This window comes from Balaenoptera ricei, chromosome 2 (assembly GCF_028023285.1).
Source record: "Balaenoptera ricei isolate mBalRic1 chromosome 2, mBalRic1.hap2, whole genome shotgun sequence".
NCBI lineage: Eukaryota > Metazoa > Chordata > Mammalia > Artiodactyla > Balaenopteridae > Balaenoptera > Balaenoptera ricei.
The window spans coordinates 104,250,986-104,274,461 of record NC_082640.1 but is presented as its reverse complement, the minus strand read 5'-3'; the positions used below and the strand labels follow the sequence as shown (position 1 = coordinate 104,274,461).

Below are 23,476 nucleotides of genomic sequence, written 5' to 3'. Positions count from 1 at the left end.
CGAGGGGCGCGCTGCTGATTGGCTGGGGACGAGGAAGCAGGAAGGAGGGCGGCGGAGGCTCCGCTCTCGGGGAGTTTGTGGGGGAACCGCGAGCGGCGTAGCGGATCCCGGAGCCCGGCCCCCGCCGCCCGCCCGTCCGGCTGCCTGCCCCGCCCGTCCGGCCCCCGCCGTCCGCCCGCCCCGGCCAGGCGCGCCCGCCCCCCCGACGGCCCCGCCCGGCCGCGGCCCCCGCTCCGCCCGCCCGGCCCCGGCCCCCAGGAGGAGGCGCTGACGCAGCAGCGTGGAGCCCGGGAATTGAGCGCCCCCGGGGGGTTCCAGCCGCCGGATTCCAGCCCGGCCGGGGCCTGCGGGAGCCCAGAGCCGCGCCGTCCGCGCCGCCGTCCCGGTGAGCTAGGGGCCGCGGTCGAGGAGGGGGGAAGGGGCGAGCGAGCGGGAGGGAGCGAGCGAGGGAGGCAGACGAGTGAAGGGGAGAGGACCGGTCGCCCGTCAGCGCGCCCCACCGAGCGCGCCGCGCCGCCGCCCCCGCCAGCCCGGGAAGGGACGGACGAACGGACGGACGACGCGAAGCAGGTGCGGCCGCCCGCTCGCTCGTGCCGCCTCTCTTCCCCGGGTCCGGCGCCAGGTCCCGCCATCGGGGAGTGCGGAGCGCCTCGAGGTGACAGCCCCCGGGGGCCGCCCGCTTCGCAGGCCGGGGGCGGGGTGGGTGGGGGCCGCAGGGTGGCAGCTTGGCCGGGCGGCGGCGGCGCGGGCGTCCCGGGCGGCGGAGGGCGGGAGGACGCCGGTCGTTTCTCCGCCGAGGCAGAGCCGGCTCGCCTCCGAGTGCGCGGGCGGCGAGGCCCCCGCCCCCCCGTGCCCCCTCCCCCCATCGCGGTCCCCGAGGCAAGGGGCCGCGGCTGGGGGCGGCGCCGCGGGATCGCCAGCACAGGGTGGGGGGCGCCCTCCCGCGCAGGGAGCTGACCGGTTATTGCTGGATGGGGGGCAGGGGATGGGGGCCACGCCGGGGCGGGGGGTAGTGTAGACCGGACCCGATCGGACTGGAAGGAAGGGAGGCGCCGAAGAGGGAAGGGAACCGGTTCGAGAAGCGAGTGTGGGCCGCAGGAGGCCCGGCGGGGACCGTGCGGAGCAGCGGCCGAGTCCGAGGTGGGGCGGGGGGATCGAAGTTGTCAGACCGCCTCTAAGTGACAGCGGGACTCAGTGCTCGCGGCCGGGCCTAGCCCTGCCCGCCTCGTCGCCTCTCCTCTAGGGCTGGGGGCCGGGTCAGGTCGGGCCCGAGGGGCCCGCTTGGCGGCGAAGCGCCGGACAAAGGCGGCGCCGGAGCGGGCGCAGGTGGTGGCGTCGGGGAGGGGAGCGGGTCCGAGCCACCCACCCCGAGGGGAGGGCGACTGGGCCGGACTCTGCCCTGGGGATTGCGGGGGCCGGGACGACCGCCGGGAGGAGCTGCGGCACTGGTTCACGGTTCCAGTCTCGGATCACCTCGCTGTTCTGGGAAGAGTGGGGTCGACCCAGTGGGGCAGAGGTGGGGGTGTGCACATGGTGGGCCTGGCCGGTGGCGACCGGGTTGCTGGAGTCACCAGGAGAGAGTCCGGTGAGCAGCTCTAGAGCCTGCCAGGACTGAGGGGTTTCAGCAAGAAGACTCTGTCCACAGGCAGAGGGTTAATCTCACCTGGGACATCTCCCAGTCGGCCATTGTCACTAGTCTTAAGAGGGCAGAAGACCAGTTGGACTGGGGACTAGGAAATACCTCCCAGAAGTGCTCCAGCAATCCATGGATAACTGCCTTCAGCACTTTTCTTTAGCGAAAGAAGGTACGCACATAGAGAAATGAGAAGCTGAGTTTATAAACCCAGGCAGGAATTTAATTATTAAATAAAAAAGGTTTTCTTTCTATCACCTGAGAGACTTTCCTCCCACCTTTTCCACCCCCATGCCTTCTGCAAAAAGGAGAAAAGGGCCCCATAGAGACCACATGTCCTGGAGGAACACCACTGTCCTTGGCCAAGTAGAGGACATTTGGGAACCAGTGGCTTAAGCCATGAGTGCCTCTGACCCCACCAGTTACTAGTTCTAAGCTGGATGCTGTTTTTGCATATGTAAAAACCCACTCAGAGCTCCTGTGCCCTCTCCTGTGATCCCATACTTAATTTTAGAATTGGGACCACAAAAACAGGGAGACTTAGGGTGTTTAGAATGTAGATATTTGCTAAAATCTGGGTCCCACCCCAGGAAGGTTTTGGTTATGAGCTGCTTCCAGCTGTGGTTGACTGTAATCCCTCCTTGGGAAAACCGCCTGTCACCCTTGCTTAGTCTGAGCATGGAGTTAATTCATGGCCACCCTCCATCCCCCTCCCCAATAGGGTCTAGACCCCAGCCTGGGTGGAGTTGAGGCTTGTGGGAAAGGGAGGTGTTACTTCATGCAGGAGACTAAAGTTTTTTCTGAGAGAATTTAATTGTATGTCTAAGATCCAGAGGATGATGCAGCATCTCAAGGTCTTTGTGTCTCCTGAGGGGCTCTCCAGTATGTATGTGATTTCTTTTGGTGGCAGTCAGAAGGGGTGACCTGTCTGGCCACCAGAACCTAAAGGAGAATGGCCAAAACAATGATTCCCTCTTTGACAGGCTTTTACCTGGCAGGAGACTCATGTCAGTCAGATCAAGTGTTGAAGAGGGTTTGCTCTGGAGAGTTTAGCCAGTGAAGAGTTTCTTTTTTATATCTCCCTCCCTTTCTTCCTTTCTGTTGCCCTGCTGTTCCCATGTCAGGCCTATGTTGTTGTCATGACCTCCCTGTCCCTCCTGCTTCCTCTGGCCCTTCTGATCCATTCTGTACACAGCTGCTAGATCATTCTTTGTAAAGCACTCCTTTCCCCATGTCACTCCCCTACCCACAAACTTGCAGTGACTCCCCTCTTCCTGCAGTCTCATCCTAGACAGTGTCCCTTAAGGCTCTCCCCTAGCCATGCTGCGCTATGTATGTTTATCTCCCTGCATCTTTGCTCCTGCTGATTTCGCCAGTTGTCCCCAGTTAGGAGCCCCTTGCCTTCTTCTTCTCCTGCCTGAACCCTGCTCTCATCCTTCATCTCAGACCACTCCAGGCCAGCGTTGCTTGCCTCTGAGATTGTGACCCTGGATTTTATAACATGGTGTCTTCTTGAGTGCTTTTGTCAGTTGGAAGTTTCTTAAGGACAAGGACAGTGTGAGTATTAAACCTTTGTGTGTGTGTGAGTATTCTAGGATTTCTGGTATAGTGCTGTGCACATCGTTTTTATTGAATGAATAAATGCAGTTGGCTGCTTAGTTGAGTGGGAGCGGAAGGGAAACCTTCCCTTCTGTTTCCCTAGAAATGCTAGTATAGGAGTCCTTGGTGGTTTCTGACCTTTTCTAAGGCATATACATAGGGTGTGTTTGGGGTGCTTTAGCATGGGGAGCAAATGATTGCTTCTGATATTCCAGCTGGTGAAGAGTCTGTCCTGTGGATTGCTCACATGATACCATATAGACATGAATTGGAAAAGGACTGTAATCCTGTTTTCCTCCTACCTTACCAGGCCGTTCTCGCTACCCGGCTTTGCTGCTCTTATGCAATTTTCCTTGTTGTCCATGCTAAATGAATCCATATGTTTTATCTCTTCTCAGTCCTGGGTATAAATGGGGGAGAAAACACGGTTCTGAGAACAGAAAAGGAAGATTCCTGGGTCTGGCGTGTGGACAGGGCTTTGGGGACTGATGTTGGAGGAGTTGTTTATAGAGGCATTGCTGATATGGGAGGCACCATCAGTCCCACACTGGACCCATCAGAAAGGACAGCTTATGATCCCGGCTCTCTTGGAACTTCCGTTTTTGTTTACCACCAACCCTGGGCCATGGGAGAAATGGGAGAGAGGACTGGTGACTGGTTTGAGTCTAGACATTGAAAAAATAAATTCCGCATCCATCCCCTTTCCCCCAAACCTCCCTTTTGTGCCCCAGTTTGATGATTAATGGACCAGCATTTCCCTTCCAAGCAGGAATGCCACCCCTCACAGTTGCCATGGCAATGCAGACCGCTCCCCCGTCAATTAAAAAAAAAAAATCCGCACCACTTCTCTCCTCCTTGCTTCTACAGTAGCAGGAGACAGGTTACCTCAGAATGCATCTCCTGGCCTCTCTTCTCAGCTGCTTGGGCTGTTTGTGCTGTGTGTCCTGGAACACGGCTCTTCCTCTCTTTCTGAGGATGGTCTGAGTTTCTCCACTCTAAGCAGATTGTGCCCCTCTTGGATCTAGCAGCCCCTGGAACACTTTTACAAAGAAGCAGAGAAAATTTCTGCTTTTTTTATTCAGCCACAATGCAGATTAAAAACCAAAAAGAGCCTTTTTCTATCTTTTCCTTTGGGGTTAAAAAAAAAAAATCCCCTCCACACTGTCTCTGGTACATAGAGGTGTAAGTTGGGGAGCATTTTGACATCCATAAGGGAAGTTTCAGTAAACCTGGAAGGGATTAAACCTCCCAACATACATAGTTCACATTGGAGTTCTGTGGGGATTTTCGATTTCTTTATTTTCATTCCTCCCCACCTCTGTCCCAGCATTCAGGAGGACTTGTGTGTTTTCATTTTATCTGTTCTTACTCCTCTTGGCCTTGCTCTGGCAACATCTGGCCTCAGCGCCCTGTCGCAAGGTGTCATTAAAGAGAAAAAAAAAGCTTAAGGGGAAAAAGTCTCCGGAGTTGAGAAGTTGCCTGTGTTGAACTAAGGCCGCCAGTTGAAGCTGCTGGGTTTATGGAGCATTATATGAACAGCCCCAACATTAAAGGGCCTCCTTTTTATGAATGGGTTGTGAAGAATGTAAATAAAGCAGCATCTCTCAATGGGGAAGCATTTTACATAAGCAGTACTACCCCAGCCCGAGTATTTATGGGAATTTGCTAGCATAGTCTGGCAGGACTCACTTCCTTTGTGAACTTGCCATGGTGCTGGGGACTTTGGAGGGACAAGAAGAGTGTGCTTTGACACGGAGGGCAGCCCCAGCACTCCTGCTCTGCAGGTCCCCGGCCTTGCCATGATGGGCCACCTCATGGCTGGAAGTGCCTGCTAACCCTGAAAAGGTGGACAATACAGCATGTAGTCAAGAGCCTGTGATGATTAGAAGCATAGGCTCCTGGCACCTGGGGTCCTGAGATTCTGCAGCGCCTCACCCTTCAGCCTGCTTCGACCTCCGCGGAAAAGGGGATAGGGAGGTCCTGGATGATGAAATCCTGCCTGTTTTTAGGGGAGGCACCTAGCTGGAGTAAAATAGACTGGTTTGAATTTCAGCTCCTTTATGTTTCCCCTGCTCACCTCCTGGTACTGCCACTAATGAGCAGTAAACCGGCTAATAGGGAGGAGGAGGAGCAGCAGTGGCCGTGAGGCTGAGGCTGCAGGCGACCTGCTCAGGGCCAGACAAGTGCCCTTGGCTCCACTGAGCTGGCTTTGCAGAGTGGCTGAGTACTAGCCTGGCCCTGGGGTTGCAGTGGAGGGATTGGTGTCCTGCCCTAGGCGACTTGCTCTAGCGGCTGGGGATCTGACTGTGGTGGGTTTAGTGAGCAGGCCTCAGGGCAAAGTCACATCCAGGACTTTGTGTGATGTCCCGGGAAGCATTTTCATCCAGATTCCATTTTTCCCAGTGGGAAACACCGGCAAAGATGGTTGGTTATTAACCTGTCTCAGCGTCCCACCAGTAATAATAACAATAATAATAACATTGCCCTCGAGATCCTCTGCAGGCACCAGGAATAAAAGAATGGGTTTGTGTCTCAGCCTCTCTGAGGTTTGAAATAGGAACTTATTTCTGAGGCACCATAACCAAGTTACCTGAATGAAAAAATGACAAGTGACTCGTCTTAGTTAACAGGATCAATGCCAGGCAGAAACTTGAGGTCTACATCTTTTTTCTTATGTTTCTTTTCCAGTAGGTTTGCGGGATGGGGGTGGGAGCTTTAACACACCTGGTGTGTTAAGACACCTGGTGTGCTGCCTCTTGTGACCCCAGGGTCTCACCTGGAGTGGTACTGACCACCCCATACTTCCCTTCCATCTTCAGTGCCTGTTTGAGCCCCAGCCCTCCTTAGATGAAGCTCTTTCAGTTTCCTACCTGCAGAGGAGAGGGATGGCCCTTCTCCAACGGCAGCTGCCTGTCTAAATGTTTGGGGAAAATTCAGTTTGTTAATCACATTCTCATCCAGCTAGGTGGTTTAGAGGTGAATTATTATTATTACTGTTTTTTTGGCTGTGTCTTGTAGCTTGTGGGATCTTAGTTGCCCTACCAGGGACTGAACCCGGGGCTCAGCAGTGAAAGCGCCAAGTCCTAACCACTGGACTGTCAGGGAATTCCCTAGAGGTGAATTATTAGCTTTTAGAGGATCTTTGCAGATATCACAGCAAAGGTATTAGGGTGTTGCTTGATGCCAGGATATCCTGACATGTATGCCAGAATGGAAGATGGAGTCACGATTCCACTATAGTCAGGGTCAGCAGGCCCTCCTCAGTAGTGAGGGGTGTCCCCTGCTCTGTGCCTGAAGGGGTTCACACAGTTCGGACGAAGTGTAGAAAAGAATTGTAAAACAGATGAAATGACTGTAAAAGATAATCGTCAGAGAAAATTGGAAGGACTTGGACTTATTCGGCCCAAAGAGGTAGCCAAGAGGTCAGGTAATATGTCTTCAAATATTAAGATGGCTGTTTGGAGTGTGATGACCAAATTTCAGTCTTCATTGCAGTCCGTGATGGAGATTTCATCTAATTCGAGACGTGGTTAGATGCATGGGGTGGGGGGGGGGGAAGTCTGTAGACTCCTTTCCTTGATTGACTGTTAAAATCAAGAAAACACGTCTTTGTAGCCCTTACCCCTTTCGAGGATATAAAATGGGTTTGTTTCAGAAGTGCATCTAAGAGCATATTGGGAACTTTGAGCAGACTTTTCTGTAGAAACAGTTTGTAAAATTATGTTTATGTTCCCTGGCCAGTATACAGATGCCTTTTAATCGTAGTACATTTTCAATTCCTTTGTGGTGAAAAATCAGGAAAAACTAATAATGTGTTAATGCCAATAATTAAAACAGCACAGAGAAGCAGAATTGCACATGCAAGTTGATCTCGAATGTTGGTCTGTGACTCAGCAGCCGTCCTGTGTTGCGGTTTGGGGCGTGGGCTTGGGGACTGACACCAGCCGCCCCGCCTCTGCCCTCGATGGTGTGGGAGTGTGGGCAAGTTCTTCTGCCTCCCTGTGCCTCTGTTTTCTCCATGTTAGGGTGAGATGATACCAGCCACCGGGAGTGGGGGGTGGCAAGGATGAATGAGAGTGACGGTGACTGTAAGAAGTAAGTGGAACGAGAGGAATATTCTCCTGAGATAGCTGGGCAGGTTGGGAGAGAGAAGAAAGAGGACAGTAGTGGAAGAAGGTTGTGCTGTGTAATATGAGAGAATTCCTAAAGTAGCCTATTCAACTGTGGATTATATTGAAGAGGCAAGGTGGACTCCTGGGGATGAGGGATAGTTTGGAGGTCAGAGTTTCTCTGGGCTGTAAGTTGTGCCATCAGTCTAGGGTGGAAATGTTATATGGGATGGAGCAGGTGGGCACCAGATCTTCATTTGTTCAATAAGCTCTTACTAAGCCCTGTGGATAAGATTTATTGGTAAGGAAGGCAGAGCCCGCCTGTCCCTGCAGAGCTTGCATAATGGGGGTGTTACTAAACAGTTAATTGGTTAGGCGTGAGATATTCAGGTTGGCTGCCTGTGTTTCTGTTCACGCTGGGGGAGTATTGGAAAGCCCTGGTCTTGGGTCTTGTTCCTCATGGCTGTTTCATTCAGGAGGTTGGCACTTTGCTGGGGAGGCTAAGGGCAGAGCTCCCATGTTGGCCTGGCTGGCCAGTTTCTTGTGTTCAGGACAAGAGATTGCACCTCCGGTCTCAGCAAGCCATCTTAGAAATCTAAGTTACTGGTTCCTGGAGTGTCCTGGTGGTTGAACCAGCACATATCCTTTGCCACTCCTGGGCAGGTGCCCAGAGCAGGCTGGTGAGCTGTTGTGTTTTTTGAAGAACGGTGCATCAGTACGCGAGCTTTCCTCCTGGTTGACTTGTTGCTGAGCCTTGAGGTTCCCTGTTCCTGCTTTATTTTTTCCACACTTTAACTGCCGGGAGCAAATGGGTCCTGCTCCAGGAGGAGATTTGCTTCTGGCCTGGTCTGTGCACTGTGGAGTCTGGGTGGGAGAGTCTGAGGGAGCCTTAGCCTGGCGCTCCCTGTCCCCCAGCCTGGAGTAATCCTGTATGGAGCCAATGGTGGTGAGTCTGGGGAAAGTTGGATTTGTCTCCCACCCTTTCCAAATGTTTAGGAAGCACATTTCTCAAAGTGCTGCCCATTTCCCATTGGGCTTAGTACACCTGGCAAGAAGTAGACCGTAGAACCCTCAGCAAGAGTCTGAAAGTCCTGTCTCAAATGTGCCCTCTAGGAAGCTGCCATGGAGGCAAGCTCTCTGCACCGAGCTCCGAGCCCTCCGTCACAGCCCTGTCACACTGTCTTGTCCTCTGTCTTCCTACCAGCCCAAGCTCCAGTTCCTCAGTCTGCTTTGCATTTTTCTTCAGCACTTAGCCTGATACTTGACATGTATGGGGAAAGAATGAGCTTGTGTTGAGCACCTGCTGTATACCAGGCACTCTGCTAGGCACTTGACACGCATTCTTATTTAACTTGATCCTCATAACAACCCTGCTGTGTAGGTAAGGAAACCAAGGCTCAGAGAAGTTCAAGCCATTGACCAAGCCCACTTCGGATTAGCAGTGGCACGAAGTGGCTTCTAGCCCCGTGTGGGTCTCGCCTTGCTGAGCTGTGGCGAGGGGCCAGCAAACGTTGGCTGAATGAGCAAAGGTCACAAGAGGTGCCGTGTGCCTGGGAGTGAGCGGCGGGTGCTCTGGCTTAGCTGGACCGACACCTGCACATAGAGGTCTGCCTCGTGCACACAGGAGCTGGGCACTGAGAAGAAGCTAGGGGAAGGTAGGTTGCTTTCAGTAGGGACATGTGCCTTTAAAGAAAGCCTCTACAGGCTAGTTTTGTATTGCATGTGATTACCTTCTAATTTGTCAGGTCTGAGTTTCTTAGAGCAGAGCACTGTGGTATGACTGAAATACAGTGTCCTCTGCCCACTGTCCTCGCTCAGGGTTCTGTGTGTATATATTGACTTCTGGGTCCCAGGGGTAAGTCTTGTCTCCCTCACTCTCAGTCCCCTACCTGCACGAAGGGCCTTGCCCTGAGACTAGGGACTGGCTGTTTCCAGTGAGAAGGTAAAGGAGATTCCACCGACTCTACTGTTATTATATTCCTGTACTTAATTGCAATTCTAATGTAAAATGGAGAGGTCCATTTCATAGTCTGAGTTAAAGCTCTCCTCCCTCCCCACAGAGATTCATGTTCTTTTACAGTTACCAAAGAGGTGTGATATCTGGCTTTGTGTCCAGAGCCAGCAGTACGTGGAGGTTCTGGACGCTCGGGTGTAGCTCTGGGCCTGTGTGTCTGGGCGCTCCTGCTGGGATGCTCAGCGTGGACAGGAGTAGCCAGAGTTAGGGCCCGGCTGTGGGGCTGGGCTGGCGGCCGCACCGGACCCTGTCTGGGGTGGGCGTGGGCCTTCCCCCGCACTGCTGCTCCTGCCTCTCTGGGCTCCTGGGAGCCCCCAGTGTGAAGTGTGAGGAGCAGGTGGTCGACAGGCCAGAGATAGGCTTGGTGCCTCCGGGGCAGGCGGGCCCAGCTTCTCAGATGGCCATGACCCGAGGGCAGTCTATAAAACAAGCCGCATCCAGACGGGTCAGGCCAGTTCCCTTTGGTCAGGCGCCGTGCTTCCTGCCCAGGTGTTTGTAGGATCCCAGCCTGACTGCAGAGTGAATTGAGTACCCACAGCAAGTGAGGCTGAATGGGCACCAGGGAGGCCCTCTCTTCGGGGCAGTACCCTGGGGCTTGAGCTCTGAGCTGCTGGAGCCAAGGCTTCTGCTCTCTCTGGGAGCCTGCACTGAAGCTGCAGTCAGATGGCAGCAGCAGGCAGAGCGAGTGCCCTCTGACCCCATCCCCTGGGCCTTTGGCATCTGAAGATCTCGCCTTTCTTGTTTCTTGGAGGCGTGGAGCTGTTATTCAGGGTCTGTGGGATACAGTTTCTGCCCCTGCCCTCTTCGCTGCATTGTAAACTGAGCCCCACAGAGTTCACCCCATACTGGGTCCCGAGTGGGATAGGGGTGGCACTGCTGCGTTTCCCGGGGTGGACACTCGGGCGTTTTCAATGGAACGGTAGCAGAGCAGGGGTCAGGTACAGGCTGCGTTTTCAGATTTCTCACCACCCCCGGTGGCTCTGGACTCCTAATGTGGGGATTCGAGGGCCGAGGGCAGGCTGCCTTCCTCTGTCTGTGGGTCTGAAAGAGGGGGATCCCCAGGATGTTGGCCTGCCCGGTTCCTACTCTGCTAGACTCCTGCGTGGTCCCTAGTGTCATTCTCGCCACCACTCTTAAGTAAAGTTCTTTCTGATGTGTCTCTTTGAGATGAAGCATCTGAAGTTCAGCAAAGTTAGGTAAGTTGCTCATGAGGGCCAGTGCTGGGTCCAGGTCTGGCTGACTTAAAGCTTTGGTTGTTTCCATTTTACCAGCTCTGGGGGATTCAAAAGATACCAGCCACATCTTTATCTGGCTTTATCACAAGAATTTCAGCAGCTTCACCTCTCTGTTTTTCCATGAAGTAACGTCAACTAAATTTAAAAGAACAGGAGCTTGCCTTTGTGCTCTTGCTGCTTTTCTTCTCTGATAGCAGATTCAAGAAACTCAGCGTTCGTGAAAAAGTATTATTCCGTTGAGGGGTGGCGGAGGGGGTTATTCCAAGAGAGATTGCAGAAGTGGGCATTGCTTACTCGGTGCCCACTGTGTGGCTTTAGGTGTAATTGGAGGGAGGTGGCTTGGGTCAGGGCCCTTCCTGACCCTCACCCAGGGGACCACCTGGTCTGCTCTTAACCTAAGACCGCCCCCCCCACCCCAAGTACTCCCCCCACTACAAATAAACCAAAAAGCCTGAAAAGCAAAATTTCAAGTGCAGTGGGTAAGAGAGGTTTCAGGAAGAGCAGTGGGGCAGAGCCCTGGGTCCTGAACCCCTAAGGATGGGGGTGTGGGTGTGGCCTAGAGCTGGGCAAGTTAGGGAGAGCCATGGCCAAGGCTGAGGGCCTCTTTCTGCCCCAGGGCAGCCTCTGCTTGGGGGAGTGATCTGGTCTCGACCTGCTCATCCAGGCCCCCACCCTTACCCTCGTTTCCCCTCTGGTGCTCACAGCCCATCTTCTCCAGGCCTTGGAACTGCCCTTGCACACAGTACCTTGGGTGTCCTCCACCTGCCCTGGTGGGCCGTGGGGGCTACGCATAAGGTGCTGCTGCATCTTGAGGGCAAAAGACAAGGCCTCCCTCCTTTTTTGTTTCTGTGGAGATGACTTCTCCCAGCCCTGGTCAGGCTTGTGGTTTTGGATTCAACTTGTGATTCATTGGGTCTTTGGCTCGGAGGACCACCGGCCGGCCACTGTGCTTCAGACTGGTTTTCTTCAGTGAGGGCTTGCTTGACATGGTCTAGGCGAGCTCTAAGACACCCTGGGGAGTCCCTCCTAGGAACCTTCTCCCGAGGGTGCCTGAACTACCTGCCCCTGGGAGGACAGGGCTTCCCAGAGAAGAGGAGGGTAGTCTGAGAGAAGCAAGGCACCCTTGTCTGTTGGTAGTGGTAGAAAGTTCCTGGTTGAGCTGGTGTGTAAGTGGGAGGGACAGGACAGCAGGATGGTTAGCAGAGCTGGAATGGGAACCAAGCCTCCTGCTTGCCTGGGATCTTCTTCCCCCATTGAGCTGGGCCACCCCTGCAGGTTGGAGGGGCCCTGGCAGACTGGGCGCCCCTCCACCCAGCCCCACCCCAGGGAAAAGCTGCTGCCGATGTTCTCACACATCCATCTGGCTTCAAAGCATGACTCACTGACTCTCTTCAGCCTGGAGTGCAGTGCGGTAGGCAGCAGAGTCCCCAGCCTCTCCTCAGGAGCGTGAGTGACGTTGCTGCCTTAGGCACCACGTGAAAGCTAGGAGTTCTGCGGGTGACGGGATTTGGCAAATTCAAGGGAGGCTAGCAGGAGGCCCATATGCTTGATTTGAAAATGTGACTTGCACCCTGTGATTTAGAAGCTTCCTGGGATCATCAGCCTCAGGGACAGTGGGTGTCCCTGAGGGACTAAGAGGGAGGTGAAAGAGTGAGATACTCTGCCAGGAACAAATTCCCAGGTTCTGGGGACAGGCTCCCGAAAGTGGAAGGCTTTCCTCCTAATCTTTTTCACATTGCGAGGGAAAGACTGAGTGGGACCAAGTATCCCAGAATCCCTGGGCCATCCATCCATGTAGCAAGTCTACCGGCAAATTGAGGGTGGGGGGAAGCGAGGGCAGACCAAGGACCATGGTCCGCTAAGAGCTCTTCATTGGCCAGGCTTGGAAACACCTCCCTGTGTTCGCTTTCTCTTTCCCATCCACCCCTCCTTACTCTGCTTGGTGTCCATGTCCTTAAAGGCCATAAGCCCAGGTGACCTCAGCCTTGGCCACCGGCCATTCCCAGGTCTGACTCCTCTGGTAACTTGGGGCCTGCTGAGGGGCTTTGGCCCCTGCTCAGCTGTGTGGTCTATGCACTGTCCTCCTTCTCCAGGCCCTTTGGGGGTGGGGGAGGGCTGGGCGCAGGCTTCCCTAGGAAATACAGATGTGCTTCTCCTTGTTCCTGCTCCCTCACCTCTGGCACAGGGGTGCCCTGCCCTTGAGGGAAGGGCCTGGGGTTATAAGCAACTGGGATTCTTTTGAGGGTGAAAAAAGGCATTGCTAATAAGTGTACTGAGCAATCAGGGATGGGTGGACACCCTGATTAGAAGAAAGAAAGAGTCTTAGGTAGCCTAGCAGATGCCTGGGGTTTTTCAGGAGCACTCCAGTCTGTGCTTCAGGAATGAATGGATTTGCCTCTGTGACTCTCTGTCCTGCCTGAGGCCTGGTCTCTGGGTATGCAGGTCCCCGCATGTGGCCAGAGCAATGCCTGGCACCCCGCCTCCCTTTTCCAGTTTTCCAAGTTCTTTCTCAGGGGTGAGGGACACCCCCGCTGCCCTCAGCCTGGTTTTTGGAGCACTCTTTCTCAACTCGTGTGGCATGTCTCTGGAGAGAGGGTAGAGGGCACCCAGTGACCCCAGCCACTGGCCCAAGGCCACAGGAGCTCCTGGAAGGGCTCTGGATTCCCTGGGAGTCCTCAGGCTTGGAACTTTCAGGGTTAAATCCTGGCCCTGCAGGGACTGCTCCCAGCTCCTCTGGTGGAGCGAGTGTGAATAACAATAGCAGCGGAGAAATCTAGCTGAAAAGCTTGCTGGGCAGGAGGGGTCGCAGAGTGCTGGGGAGGGCAGAGCTCAGTCTGACACCTTACTCGGCAGCATCTTGCTTTGTTGGGGTGTAGGTAGGGAGTGAACAGCATAGTAGTCTCTGACCACCGATGCCGGCAATATCCGTCCCCCCCCCCACCCTGCCCCTCAGCTCTCCATTGCCTGGGCTGTGCCAGCTTCCTGCACACAGCCTGCTGCCTTTTTCATTTAGGGGGGTACCCGGGGGGCCCAGGTATGTTAGAGGTGGGGGGGGTGTCCGCTAAGCAAAGTTAAGGGATGGATGATGCCTGGTCGCGGGCATTTTCTGTCTGGGGCGCTCTGGGTTTCCTGTGACTCACCCCCATCCTGCCCCCTGCCTGGCATCTTGCCTACAAGGAGGGAGTCCTGAGGAATAAGGCAGGACTAACAAGGCTGCCTGGGTTTGTCGCCTGAGTTAGTTCTCCTATTTGGTACTTTCTTTTCCCAGCTCTTAGTGGCTGGTGGGCCTTTAAAGCTGTACCACAGGTCTAGAGTGTGGTCCCTGGGTTTCCTACCTGGGAATGCTGGCCCCAGCCTTACTGACATCCCTCCCCCAGGCACTGGCACCGGGCTGTTTGGAATCTGAGCTAAGGTGGGGCTGGCTCCACGGGCTGGCTGAGACCTCCCCCCTCAGGCTCCTCACAGCCAGGCCTTCACTCTGAGGGGGCTTTCCAGCAATACCCAGGTTATGGCTGTCCTGCTGTCTGTGCCAGGCAGGTGTCCTCACAGGCTGGACTTTGCCTCCTCCATGGCCCAGCAGGCAGTTCCTCATCTCAGCTCCTCACTGTCCATCTCCTTATCCTCCTGTGGCCAATCTCAGAAGCCTCAAGACGGGGGAGGGGGCTGATAATGTCTTTGAAGGAATTGGTGGGCTCCCACCGCCCAAGCCCCTATCCTGGCTCCGTGTCCTCAGGGCAGTCTCCTCCTGTCTTGCGATGAGTATCTAGTGGGAGAAGAACAGGTGGAGACAACCGAGAGCTTTGCCCCCAGCTTCTTCTGTCTTCCAGCTCTGGGGTTTGCATTGCTCCATAGGGTCCCCAGGGGCTTGGTTCAGAGGAGAGTGGGGCAGCCAGTCCTTGCACAGCTGCTGGTAGCCTGACCCCGCTAGACCTTTGCACTCTGGAAGGGGGGTGGTCCTGGGAACATCCAAGCTGGAGCTGGGGTGAGGGTAGGCCAGAGTTACTGCAGGGGACGCGGGATGGGCTGCAGTGGGGGAGAAAGCAGGCCAGGGCAGGCTTCTCTCATTGCCTGCCTTATGTCCTGCAGCTTGGAGGTACTCCATGACACACACTCGGAGGAAGTCTCTTCCCATGCTGAGTTCGGGCCCCACGGGCCGCCAGGAGCCCCTGCAGATGGAGGGCAGCACTATGGAGCAGGGGGCAGAGGGTGTGGAGCCAGGTCCTCCTGAGAGCCCGGGGCACCTCACGGGGCGCCGCAAGAACTACCCACTGCGGAAGCGCCCATTAATTCCCGAGAAGCCCAAGGCCTGCAAAGTGCTGCTGACCCGCCTGGAGAATGTGGCTGGTCCACGGAGCGCAGATGAGGCTGATGAGCTGCCCCCCGACCTGCCCAAGCCCCCTAGCCCGGCCCCATCCAGTGAGGACACTGGCCTCCCCCAGCCCCGCAAGCGGCGCCTGGCCTCCCTCAACGCCGAGGCCCTCAATAACCTGCTGCTGGAGCGGGAAGAGACCAGCAGCCTGATGGGCACCCGCCGCAGCCGAGGGGGAGACCCCCACCGCAGCCGGGACCGTGACCGGGCCACTGGAGGCTGGGCCTCCTCCAAGAAGCGGCCCCGGCTGGGGGACCTCGGAGGAGGAAGTCGGGACCTGTCCCCAGAGCCAGCACCGGATGAAGGGGCCCGCCGAGATGGTGATCCAGCTCCCAAGAGACTGGCCAGCCTGAATGCAGCTGCCTTCCTAAAGCTGAGCCAGGAGCGGGAGCTACCCCTGCGGCCGCCTCGTGCCCACCCAGAAGCAGATGGGCACTCCACTGAGCCACCAGCACTGAGGGCCCCGAGGCCAAAGTGGGCCAAGGTCAATGGCAAGAACTATCCCAAGGCCCGGCAGGGGGCTGGCTCTGGGGAGGCTGCGGGCCCACCCAGCTGGCAAGGACACCCCGAGGAGCCATGGCCGTCTACCACCCCTCGTGGGCCGTCCAGCCAGCCACCTTACCAGCCCCTGAGTGAGGCTCTGGAGAGCCCCTTGGGGCTGCGCCCTCACCTGCCCCTGCTGATGGGTGGGCAAGCAGCCTTGAAGCCGGAGCCCGGGCGCCCAGGCGAGGAGTCACCTGCCCCCAAGCAGGAACTGCACCAGCCCTCTTTCCCTGCACCCCAGCTCTCCCCGCTACCGATGCCTGGCAACCCCGCCGACTACAGTGGCCTGTGTGGTGGGCCTGAGCTCACCGCGCTAGGCAGCTTCTACCTGTACTGCAGCCAGGCCGGGCTGCGGTGTGGGGGCTACTCCTCCTGCTCCGTGCTCCCCGAGGGCAAGCTGTCCCCAGTGGCTGCAGCTAACGCGGGGCTCCTCTTGGCCCCGAGCTCAGTGCCCGCCGCGGGCACCCACTTCCAGCACCCTCCGTGGGGTTCTCGCTACTGCTCCAGTGAGGACACTGGAGTGAATGGCTACAGCATCTGTGAAATGTTGCCGCCGTCTCTTACCCACATTGGCACTACCTGTGGCGGCTGCCCCTACAAAATGCCTTTTGCAGCAGGTATGCCTTCCTGGAGGTGGGGTACACCAGGGAGTCTCTGAGAAGCAGTGTCCCAAGAGGGTGGGGCGCACTGGCATCTGTCTACCGTGTGGGCGAGTCGGGGGTTTTGAGAAGGGAGGATTCCTCTAGTTTTGTGCCCCCAGCCTAGGAGATTCCCAGGAAAGAGGCCCGTGTTTAGCTCTTAGCAGCCCTGCTCCGTCCCCACTGTCTGTGGAGGTTTCTCGGCATGGCAGTTAGGTAGCATTGTGGTGGTGAAGTGGGCAGGGAGTGTCTCTCCTCCCTCTCCACTGGGATGCCCATTCTTAGACTCTGAGTAGCAAGTTAGATGCTGAAATTAGCACTTTTGCCAAGTTGTTCCCATGTCCTTCTGCTTTCCTCGAGGAAAGCTAGAATTCCTTACTTTCCGGGAACCCAGACCATCTGCATGCCAACCGAGTTCAGCATTCACGGGAGGGGTGGTGGGCACCAGGCCTGGTAGGTGGTACCAGCTGCAATAGGACAGCTTCATCCTGGCCATACAGGCCTTGAAGGAGAAGTAATGCTCAGACTTAGAATCACCTTGCTAGGTGCAGACTAGGTGGGCACACTCTGAGAACAGACAGGCTGCCATCAGGGCCTGGGCTTTGGTGTCTACCTTCTTGGCAAGATCCAGACACCTGAGAGTCTCGTGCCGTAGTTGATGAGACACCCCTAAGTGATCTCTCTTTCCCCAAACTGGCAGGAGTGTCCTCACATGCCTCTCCAGGCTCCCTTCCTGGCTCCTGGGTGGAAATGAGGTGACCAGAGCCATGCTAGCCAGCAGGTCTGCCCTGCTGCTGGTGATGTGAGGGGCCAGGCCTTCTCAGGGCTCTCCCCTCCCCTGCACAGCCCTTCTTGAAGGGGTCTATAAAACAACTTTATAGACCGGTTGACTCTGGCCAGACTGGTTGTTTCAGGTTCTCGCATGAGTTGGAGCTCTAAGAAATGAGAGCAAGCTTCTTTTTAGGCTTTTCTTTTTCTTCCGTACCACTCTCTAAGTCTAGTCACTTAACCTGTGGGACCCAAGACCCTTAGCCCCTTGCCCTGGGACACCAGTAAGCACCATGTGCCAGGCGCTTGTTCTTAGTGCTTTATATATGGGAGGCCATATGGCATGTTAATTGAGCACAGACTCTGGAGCCAGACTGAAATGTTCTCCCCACTTCCTCAGCCACGTGACTGTGGGACAAACCAATAACCACCCTGTGTCTCAGTTTCCTTAATTGTAAAATGGGGGTAATGGTACCTACCTCATAGGGTTGTTGTAAGGATGTGAAGAGTTAATACGTTGATAGGAAAACACCTAGGACACACTATATGATACTCATAACTACTACTTCTGTTGCAAGGCACAGAAAGGTAAAGTGACTTGCCTGAAGTCACACAGCTGGTAAGTGGCAGATCTGGGACTCATATCCTGGTCTCACTCCAGATCCCCTGCTCCTAAGTACAGTGGAAGCTTTAGAGAAGGAAGATTAAGTCAGAGCTTAGAGATGCCATTCCCATTACTTCCCCTTCTCTCAGGCTAGAAGAGGAGATGGAGATGTCTGTGGGCCAGTTTCCAAGGTCAAGAAAAACCCTTGGCCTGTCACTGATCATCTACCTTAACAGCCTCTGACCCCACCTGCCACCTCAGTGGCCTTTGGGTTTACGCTTAGAATTAAAAGAAGCAGGCTCTGAAAGCAGAGGGGCCGGGGGTTCCCTGCTTTACCTTCCCTGACCCCCTTCTCTCCTTTTCCCAGAAGGCTGCAGGTCCCTGGGCCAGCTGGAATTTCCTCTCCCGGAAGCTGGCCACCCTGCCTCACCTGCCCACCCCCTCTTGGGATGCCCTGTGCCCAGCGTGCCACCTGCAGCAGAGCCTGTCCCCCATCTTCAGACACCCACCTCGGAGCCCCAGACGGTAGCTCGCGCGTGCCCTCAGAGCGCCAAGCCTCCTAGCGGCTCCAAGTCAGGTCTGCGCACGGGCTCCAGCTGTAGGCACACTGCGCGGAGCAAGGCCGCCCGCAGGCCCAGCCACCCCAAGCAGCCTCGCGTCCAGCGCCCACGCCCACGCCGCCGCCGCCGCCGCCGCACTAACGGCTGGGTGCCCGTTGGGGCTGCCTGTGAGAAAGCCGTCTATGTCTTGGTGAGTGCCAGCTCAGCTGATGGGGAGAAGGGAGGGTGGCGGTACGGACATAGGACCTGCAGTGAGTTGGGTCCCAGGAACCCCTGGCTCTAGCCACTCTGGGAAGTGACAAGGGGTTCCAGCTCAGTTGTACCCCAGGAACTGATCACACTGGCCCGGCCTGCTCCCCCAGCCCCTACTGATCCTGTGCCCTGTGCCTTGGGGAGTTACGGAATGCACAGTCAGTCACAGCTGGTGGCTGCCGTCTCTGTCACCGACACTTAGGGAAGCCTCCTGAAGTGTCTTCACCTCTCATCCTGGATTATAAAGTGGAGGACTTCCCTGGAGGCTTTTTGGATAAGTATGTATAGGGGAAATTGGGATAGGCAGAGAAAATTGGTGATACAGGAACATCTGGGACGATGAAAAGAATGTAGACTGAAATGTATTGAGCACTTCTTAGGTGCCAGAACCGAGCTAAGCACTTTACATGCATTATCCGCTTTCATTGTCACTGCTGCCCCGTGAGGTACGCACACACCCCGTGGTCCTAGAACTACCCTCATTTCACAGACGAGGAAACAGGCTTAGCAGTAGATTAAGTCATTTGCCCGTGATAAGGCTTTGCCGCTTATACCATGGTGGTTTAAGAGTCAAACCCAGACTGTCCATTAGGAAGCTTGAGGACCTACCCGGTGCTGGGGGCTTGGAGCACGAGAGCCGGCTGTCGTGGGTGTGGTGGTCAGAGTGCAGCCCCAGAAGTTTCGAGCCACTTTCTTACCCCTGTTCCCATTTCTCTTCCTTTCTCCAACGGTGAGGATTCCCTTTCCTGCCCCTGAAAGCCAGGCTCAGGGAGGAGGGGCCAGAGTGCAAACCACTTTGGCAGTCTCCCATCCTCAGTGGTTTGACTGCCCTGAGGAGAGCACAGAGAGGATGTCACTCCCTCCCCATGCTGAGTGCGGCCCCACAAGCCTTGTTTGTGTCATTGGTTTGTTGCTCAGGATGAACCGGAACCAGCCATCCGAAAGAGCTACCAGGCGGTGGAGCGGCATGGAGAGACGATCCGAGTCCGGGACACTGTCCTGCTCAAGTCAGGCCCTCGAAAGACGTCCACACCTTATGTGGCCAAGATCTCTGCCCTCTGGGAGAACCCGGAATCAGGTACCCTTGTCTAGAGTTCGGCCTGGCACTAGTGTCCTGCGTCCTTGGCAGAGTCTGCCTTCCACTAAGCCAGCGTCTGTCTGGTGCTCAGGGCTGCAGACGTCCTTGTGCTTGGGTTGGATCAGCTCATTAACCTTTCCAGCCATTGGGGCCTGGGCACCTGTCACCCTGCCTCACCTGTCAGTGCCTTTTCCTCCTCCTTCCTCCATACCTAACAGCATTCTAGGCCACTGAATTGCCAGACTTGACCCAAGGCAGGGGATAGGGGTGGCCGGAGCCTGCAGAATTGGCCTAGGCTTTGAAGTTGGATGAGCCTCCAGGGCAGGTGGCCAGCCCGCCTGCCTATCTGAGTAACTCTGGAGTTGCCAGCTCAAGCCCTGATTGCTTCTCTTTCCCCCCTAGGAGAGCTGATGATGAGCCTCTTGTGGTATTACAGACCAGAGCACTTACAGGGAGGCCGCAGTCCCAGCATGCACGAGGTGAGCTGCCTGGCGGGGGAGAGGCTGGGGCACTGAGAACGTGGTATGGGGTGACAGCCTGGGCATTCAGGTCCCTGGACTCATCACCTTGGACACCAGAGAACCTGGGGAAAGGCCTGAGTTTTAGCCTCCTTTCCCAACACTGCCCCAATTCATGTTTTGAAGGGAATAGTAACCTTTGTCTTGAAAGGTGGGGCAGAAAGGGAGCCCCCAAGAGCAGGGGTGCCAGAATGGGAGCAAGTAGTTGTGTCTTCCTGGCGACAGGAAAGGGGAGGTGGAGCTGCACACCTTTACTGTCTGCAGCAGGAGAGGGAGGGGAGAAAAGACTCTACTGACACCCCTTGGTATCTACCAAGCCGTGTGTGTGGGTTGCTCCACCCCCGGTCTGGGCTCCCTTTTACTTTTTTTTCCCTCGCTGGGACTTTTCATCTAAATGGGAGAATGCACACCAATTCCCCTCTCCTCCCCTGGGCTGGGGTGGGGGTCGGGAGGCTGATGTTAGTCAGAGGCTGGAGCAGGCACTTGGCTGCTCCTGAGTAGGACAGGACCTGGGAGGAATGCCTTGGGCTGCTTGATGCGGAGCAGTTAGGCTGAAATTCCAGGGAAGCTCCCTAGCTTTCTGGGCACTAGCTGGAGTTGTCTATCTCAGGTCAGGAGTCCCAGCAGAGTGGTTAATGTCTGCCTTGCTCCTGGAGCTAGGTGCTTCCCACCCTGGTAGCCAACCTCCTCCTCCCTCCCCTTGAGCCTTTGCAGAATGAAGTCTTTGCATCGAGACATCAGGACCAGAATAGTGTGGCCTGCATTGAAGAGAAGTGCTACGTGTTGACCTTTGCTGAGTACTGCAGGTGAGTGGTGCCCTGTACCTCTGGCTAGCCTCTCCCTTCAGACTTCCCAGGGCTATTTGGGGGCAGCCTGTGATCCCCAAGGGGATCTGACTCACTGGGCCTGACCTCCTAGAACTTTCTTCCCACAGTCTGCTTCCATCATCTAATTTTTATGGAAAAAAAAAAAGAAAAATTGTTCCCCCTCTGACGCAGAGTGATTGGGGCAGAGTTGCAGAGGCGGGGATGGTTACAGTACTGCTCTCAGAAAAAATCAAGGAGAATTGACAGGTGATTGGGAGGGAGGCCCCGGTAGGTGTGGTTCCCCAGTGACAGAGAAGATGGTTGGCAGAGAGGGCATAGGCCCCAGGACAGGGATGGAGGCAGCACCTGCCCTTGTGGAGGTGGGAGGGGGTGTCCCAGCCCTCTGGGCAGGGTGGGGAAGGAATTGGTCTTCCTGCTAAGATAGCTGTGGTAAAGACAGCGAATGGTGTGTCACTGCAGATTCTGTGCCATGGCCAAGCGTCGAGGCGAGGGTCTCCCCAGCCGAAAGACAGCACTGGTGCCCCCCTCTGCGGACTACTCCACCCCGCCACACCGCACAGTGCCCGAGGACACGGACCCTGAGCTGGTGTTTCTTTGCCGCCATGTCTATGACTTCCGCCATGGCCGCATCCTCAAGAACCCTCAGTAGCCTCCTCACGCCCACATTGGGGCTGCCCACGGGCAAGTGGGGCTCAGGGCAGGGGGCACTGCTTGAAGCACAGCACTTGGTTAAGGGGCCACAGGAGCCTGAGGTGGCTGGCCTGTGGTTCTCTTGTGGGGGGAGGGCAGGGGCCCCTATGGGTTTGGGCCCCATGGGAGGGAAGGGGAGGCCAGGGTATAAGAAAAGCATCAGAGCCCTCAGCTTGGCCCAGGGCGCCTTTTTGTGGTCCCCTGGACAGAGGCTCCTGAAGAAGCAGTCTTCCCTGAGGCTGGGCCAAGCCTCAGGGGCATGGCCCCTGGGGGGGTTGGGGGAAGGTCCTTCAGGAACCAGGCCCTTCTTTATCCTCCCCTGGGCCCTTCAGGGGGGAGTGGGAGCCAGCTTTACCTCACCCACTGTGACCCGCTGCTTCCCCATTAGCCTGGGACCAGGCTCTCCCAGATTCTAGCACAGCTCCGAGCTCATTCCTTTGAGGCCTAGGGAGCCAAAGTCTGGCTCCCAGAGCATTGACTTTCTCTTCCTGGACTTGGGGCCTTTCTCTGGCATTCCTCCTTTGCCCCTGCAGCAGCCCCTGGTGCTGGGACAAGTTACCAGCCCTCACAGTCATGGGTGTGGCCCGCTTGTGGGAGTCAGTTTCCTGTCCCCCTCCTGGTGAAGGCCACCCAGCAGGTCTGGGCTCCCAGAAATTAACTGATCAACATGGGGTTTGTCATGTCTGGGAGAGCAGAAGGGAGCTGGGAGGGGGTGGGGGCAGGGGGCAAGGAAAATTGCTACCTGATTTATTGAAGACTTTTCCTCTTGCCTTACACTTGGAGGTTTAGGAAACCTCTTGCAGAACTTCACACATGACTTTTCAAGCCACACCCACCTGAAATCAAACCAAAGGAGTGCTGTGGCTCCCCTTGCCCTGCCACCTCTTACCCTAGTCTTTTGTAGATTGCACTAATTTACATCCCAGCGAGAATCAACACTGTATCAGTCCACAGACCTGCTGAGCTGCAGCCACTCACTCTAGGAGCTAAGGACCTGCATTTTCAGTTTGTTCCTGTTGCCCAGGGGCCCTGTTCTCACCTCATGCTGCTCCCCAGAGTAGATTAGGAGACTCAGCCCCCTGCTATCCTTGCCAGAACTAGGCCCTGGCCCTGGGGCACTCCGTGTGGCGGCTGGAGCAGTCTGGTTCTTTCCTATTTGTACCAAAGAGGAGCCTGGTGGGGAGAGGGAGTGTGGCTTGGGCCCGGCGCTGGGCACATGCTCGTGAGTGATTCCACAGGCCACAACCCTGGGGACAGGAGCCAAGGAGGGCAGCACTGGGTCCCCCTCCCCTAGGGAGGGGCAGACACAGACCCTGCAGGCTGAGGAGGTGGCACTGGGTGAGGACAGTTGGGCGGGAGGTGGAAGCGAATCCTGAGGGCTCTCCCAGCGATCCCCCAGCCCTGTGCTGTCCCTGAGCAGATGGCTGCTCCTGATTGGTTATTAGGCTGGGTGAGGCCTGGACCATTCAGAGGTGAATTTACACATGGGAAGCCCAACCCCAAACCTGAAGGGAAGGAACTTGGGTCCCCTTGTATTAAATAAGCTGTTTGGAGGAAGGCATCATCAGTCCAGGAGGGCGGGGCAGTAAGAGAGGTTGGCAGGGTGGCCGTGGGGTGGGGCCGTGGCGGCTCTGGAGACCCAGCCTTGGAGCCTGCTCTTTCCCAGGACGCTGGGCCCTTGCTGCCAAGGAGCCCAGCCTCACCCAGCAGGAGATCAGGCCCCTCGTCTCCCAGGAGGCAGGGTCTACTGCCCACAACTTAAATGCTTTTGAAATCTCTTAGATGTGGAAATATTTTTTCGAACCTGAAAATGCAGCTGGTAGAATTTCAATGGAAGCATAATTCATGTAAAATATATTTTAGTTGATATTTTGTAAAATGCACTTTTTGTGTGTGTCGACCCTGGTTTCTCAGATCTGTATTTCAGTGTTTACAAGGGAGGGAGGACCTTTCCTCACCTCCCTTTTGACAGAGATTAGAAGTACTTCTTTAAGAAAAAAAATAATAAATTTGAGAAATTGTATTGATTTAGAAAAGGA

General features: G+C 55.8%; 1 protein-coding gene across 3 annotated transcripts; it reads left to right on the top strand.

Moving 5' to 3' along the window:
- The first annotated feature begins 207 nt into the window (after nucleotides 1-207).
- BAHD1 (bromo adjacent homology domain containing 1) lies at nucleotides 208-23,476 on the top strand. 3 transcript variants are annotated; one of them, XM_059913624.1, is made up of 7 exons: nucleotides 208-385; nucleotides 14,677-16,119; nucleotides 17,883-18,262; nucleotides 19,243-19,402; nucleotides 19,805-19,881; nucleotides 20,626-20,726; nucleotides 21,207-23,476. In XM_059913624.1, the coding sequence occupies exons 2-7, from the start codon at nucleotides 14,691-14,693 to the stop codon at nucleotides 21,394-21,396; spliced, it is 2,337 nt and encodes a 778-aa protein (XP_059769607.1). In that variant the 5' UTR covers nucleotides 208-385; nucleotides 14,677-14,690; the 3' UTR covers nucleotides 21,397-23,476. The 3 variants fall into 3 exon arrangements, with proteins under 3 accessions (XP_059769607.1, XP_059769608.1, XP_059769606.1); XM_059913625.1 differs by having other exon boundaries at nucleotides 17,880-18,262; nucleotides 20,635-20,726; XM_059913623.1 differs by having other exon boundaries at nucleotides 17,880-18,262.

Bases quoted from the DNA above. Each gene is read 5' to 3' on its own strand.
- BAHD1 (XM_059913623.1), top strand. From the start codon at position 14,691: ATGACACACACTCGGAGGAAGTCTCTTCCCATGCTGAGTTCGGGCCCC. The intron at 16,120-17,879 runs GTATGCCTTCCT...TCCTTTTCCCAG, and splicing joins CAAAATGCCTTTTGCAGCAG to AAGGCTGCAGGTCCCTGGGC. The intron at 20,727-21,206 runs GTGAGTGGTGCC...GTGTCACTGCAG, and splicing joins ACCTTTGCTGAGTACTGCAG to ATTCTGTGCCATGGCCAAGC.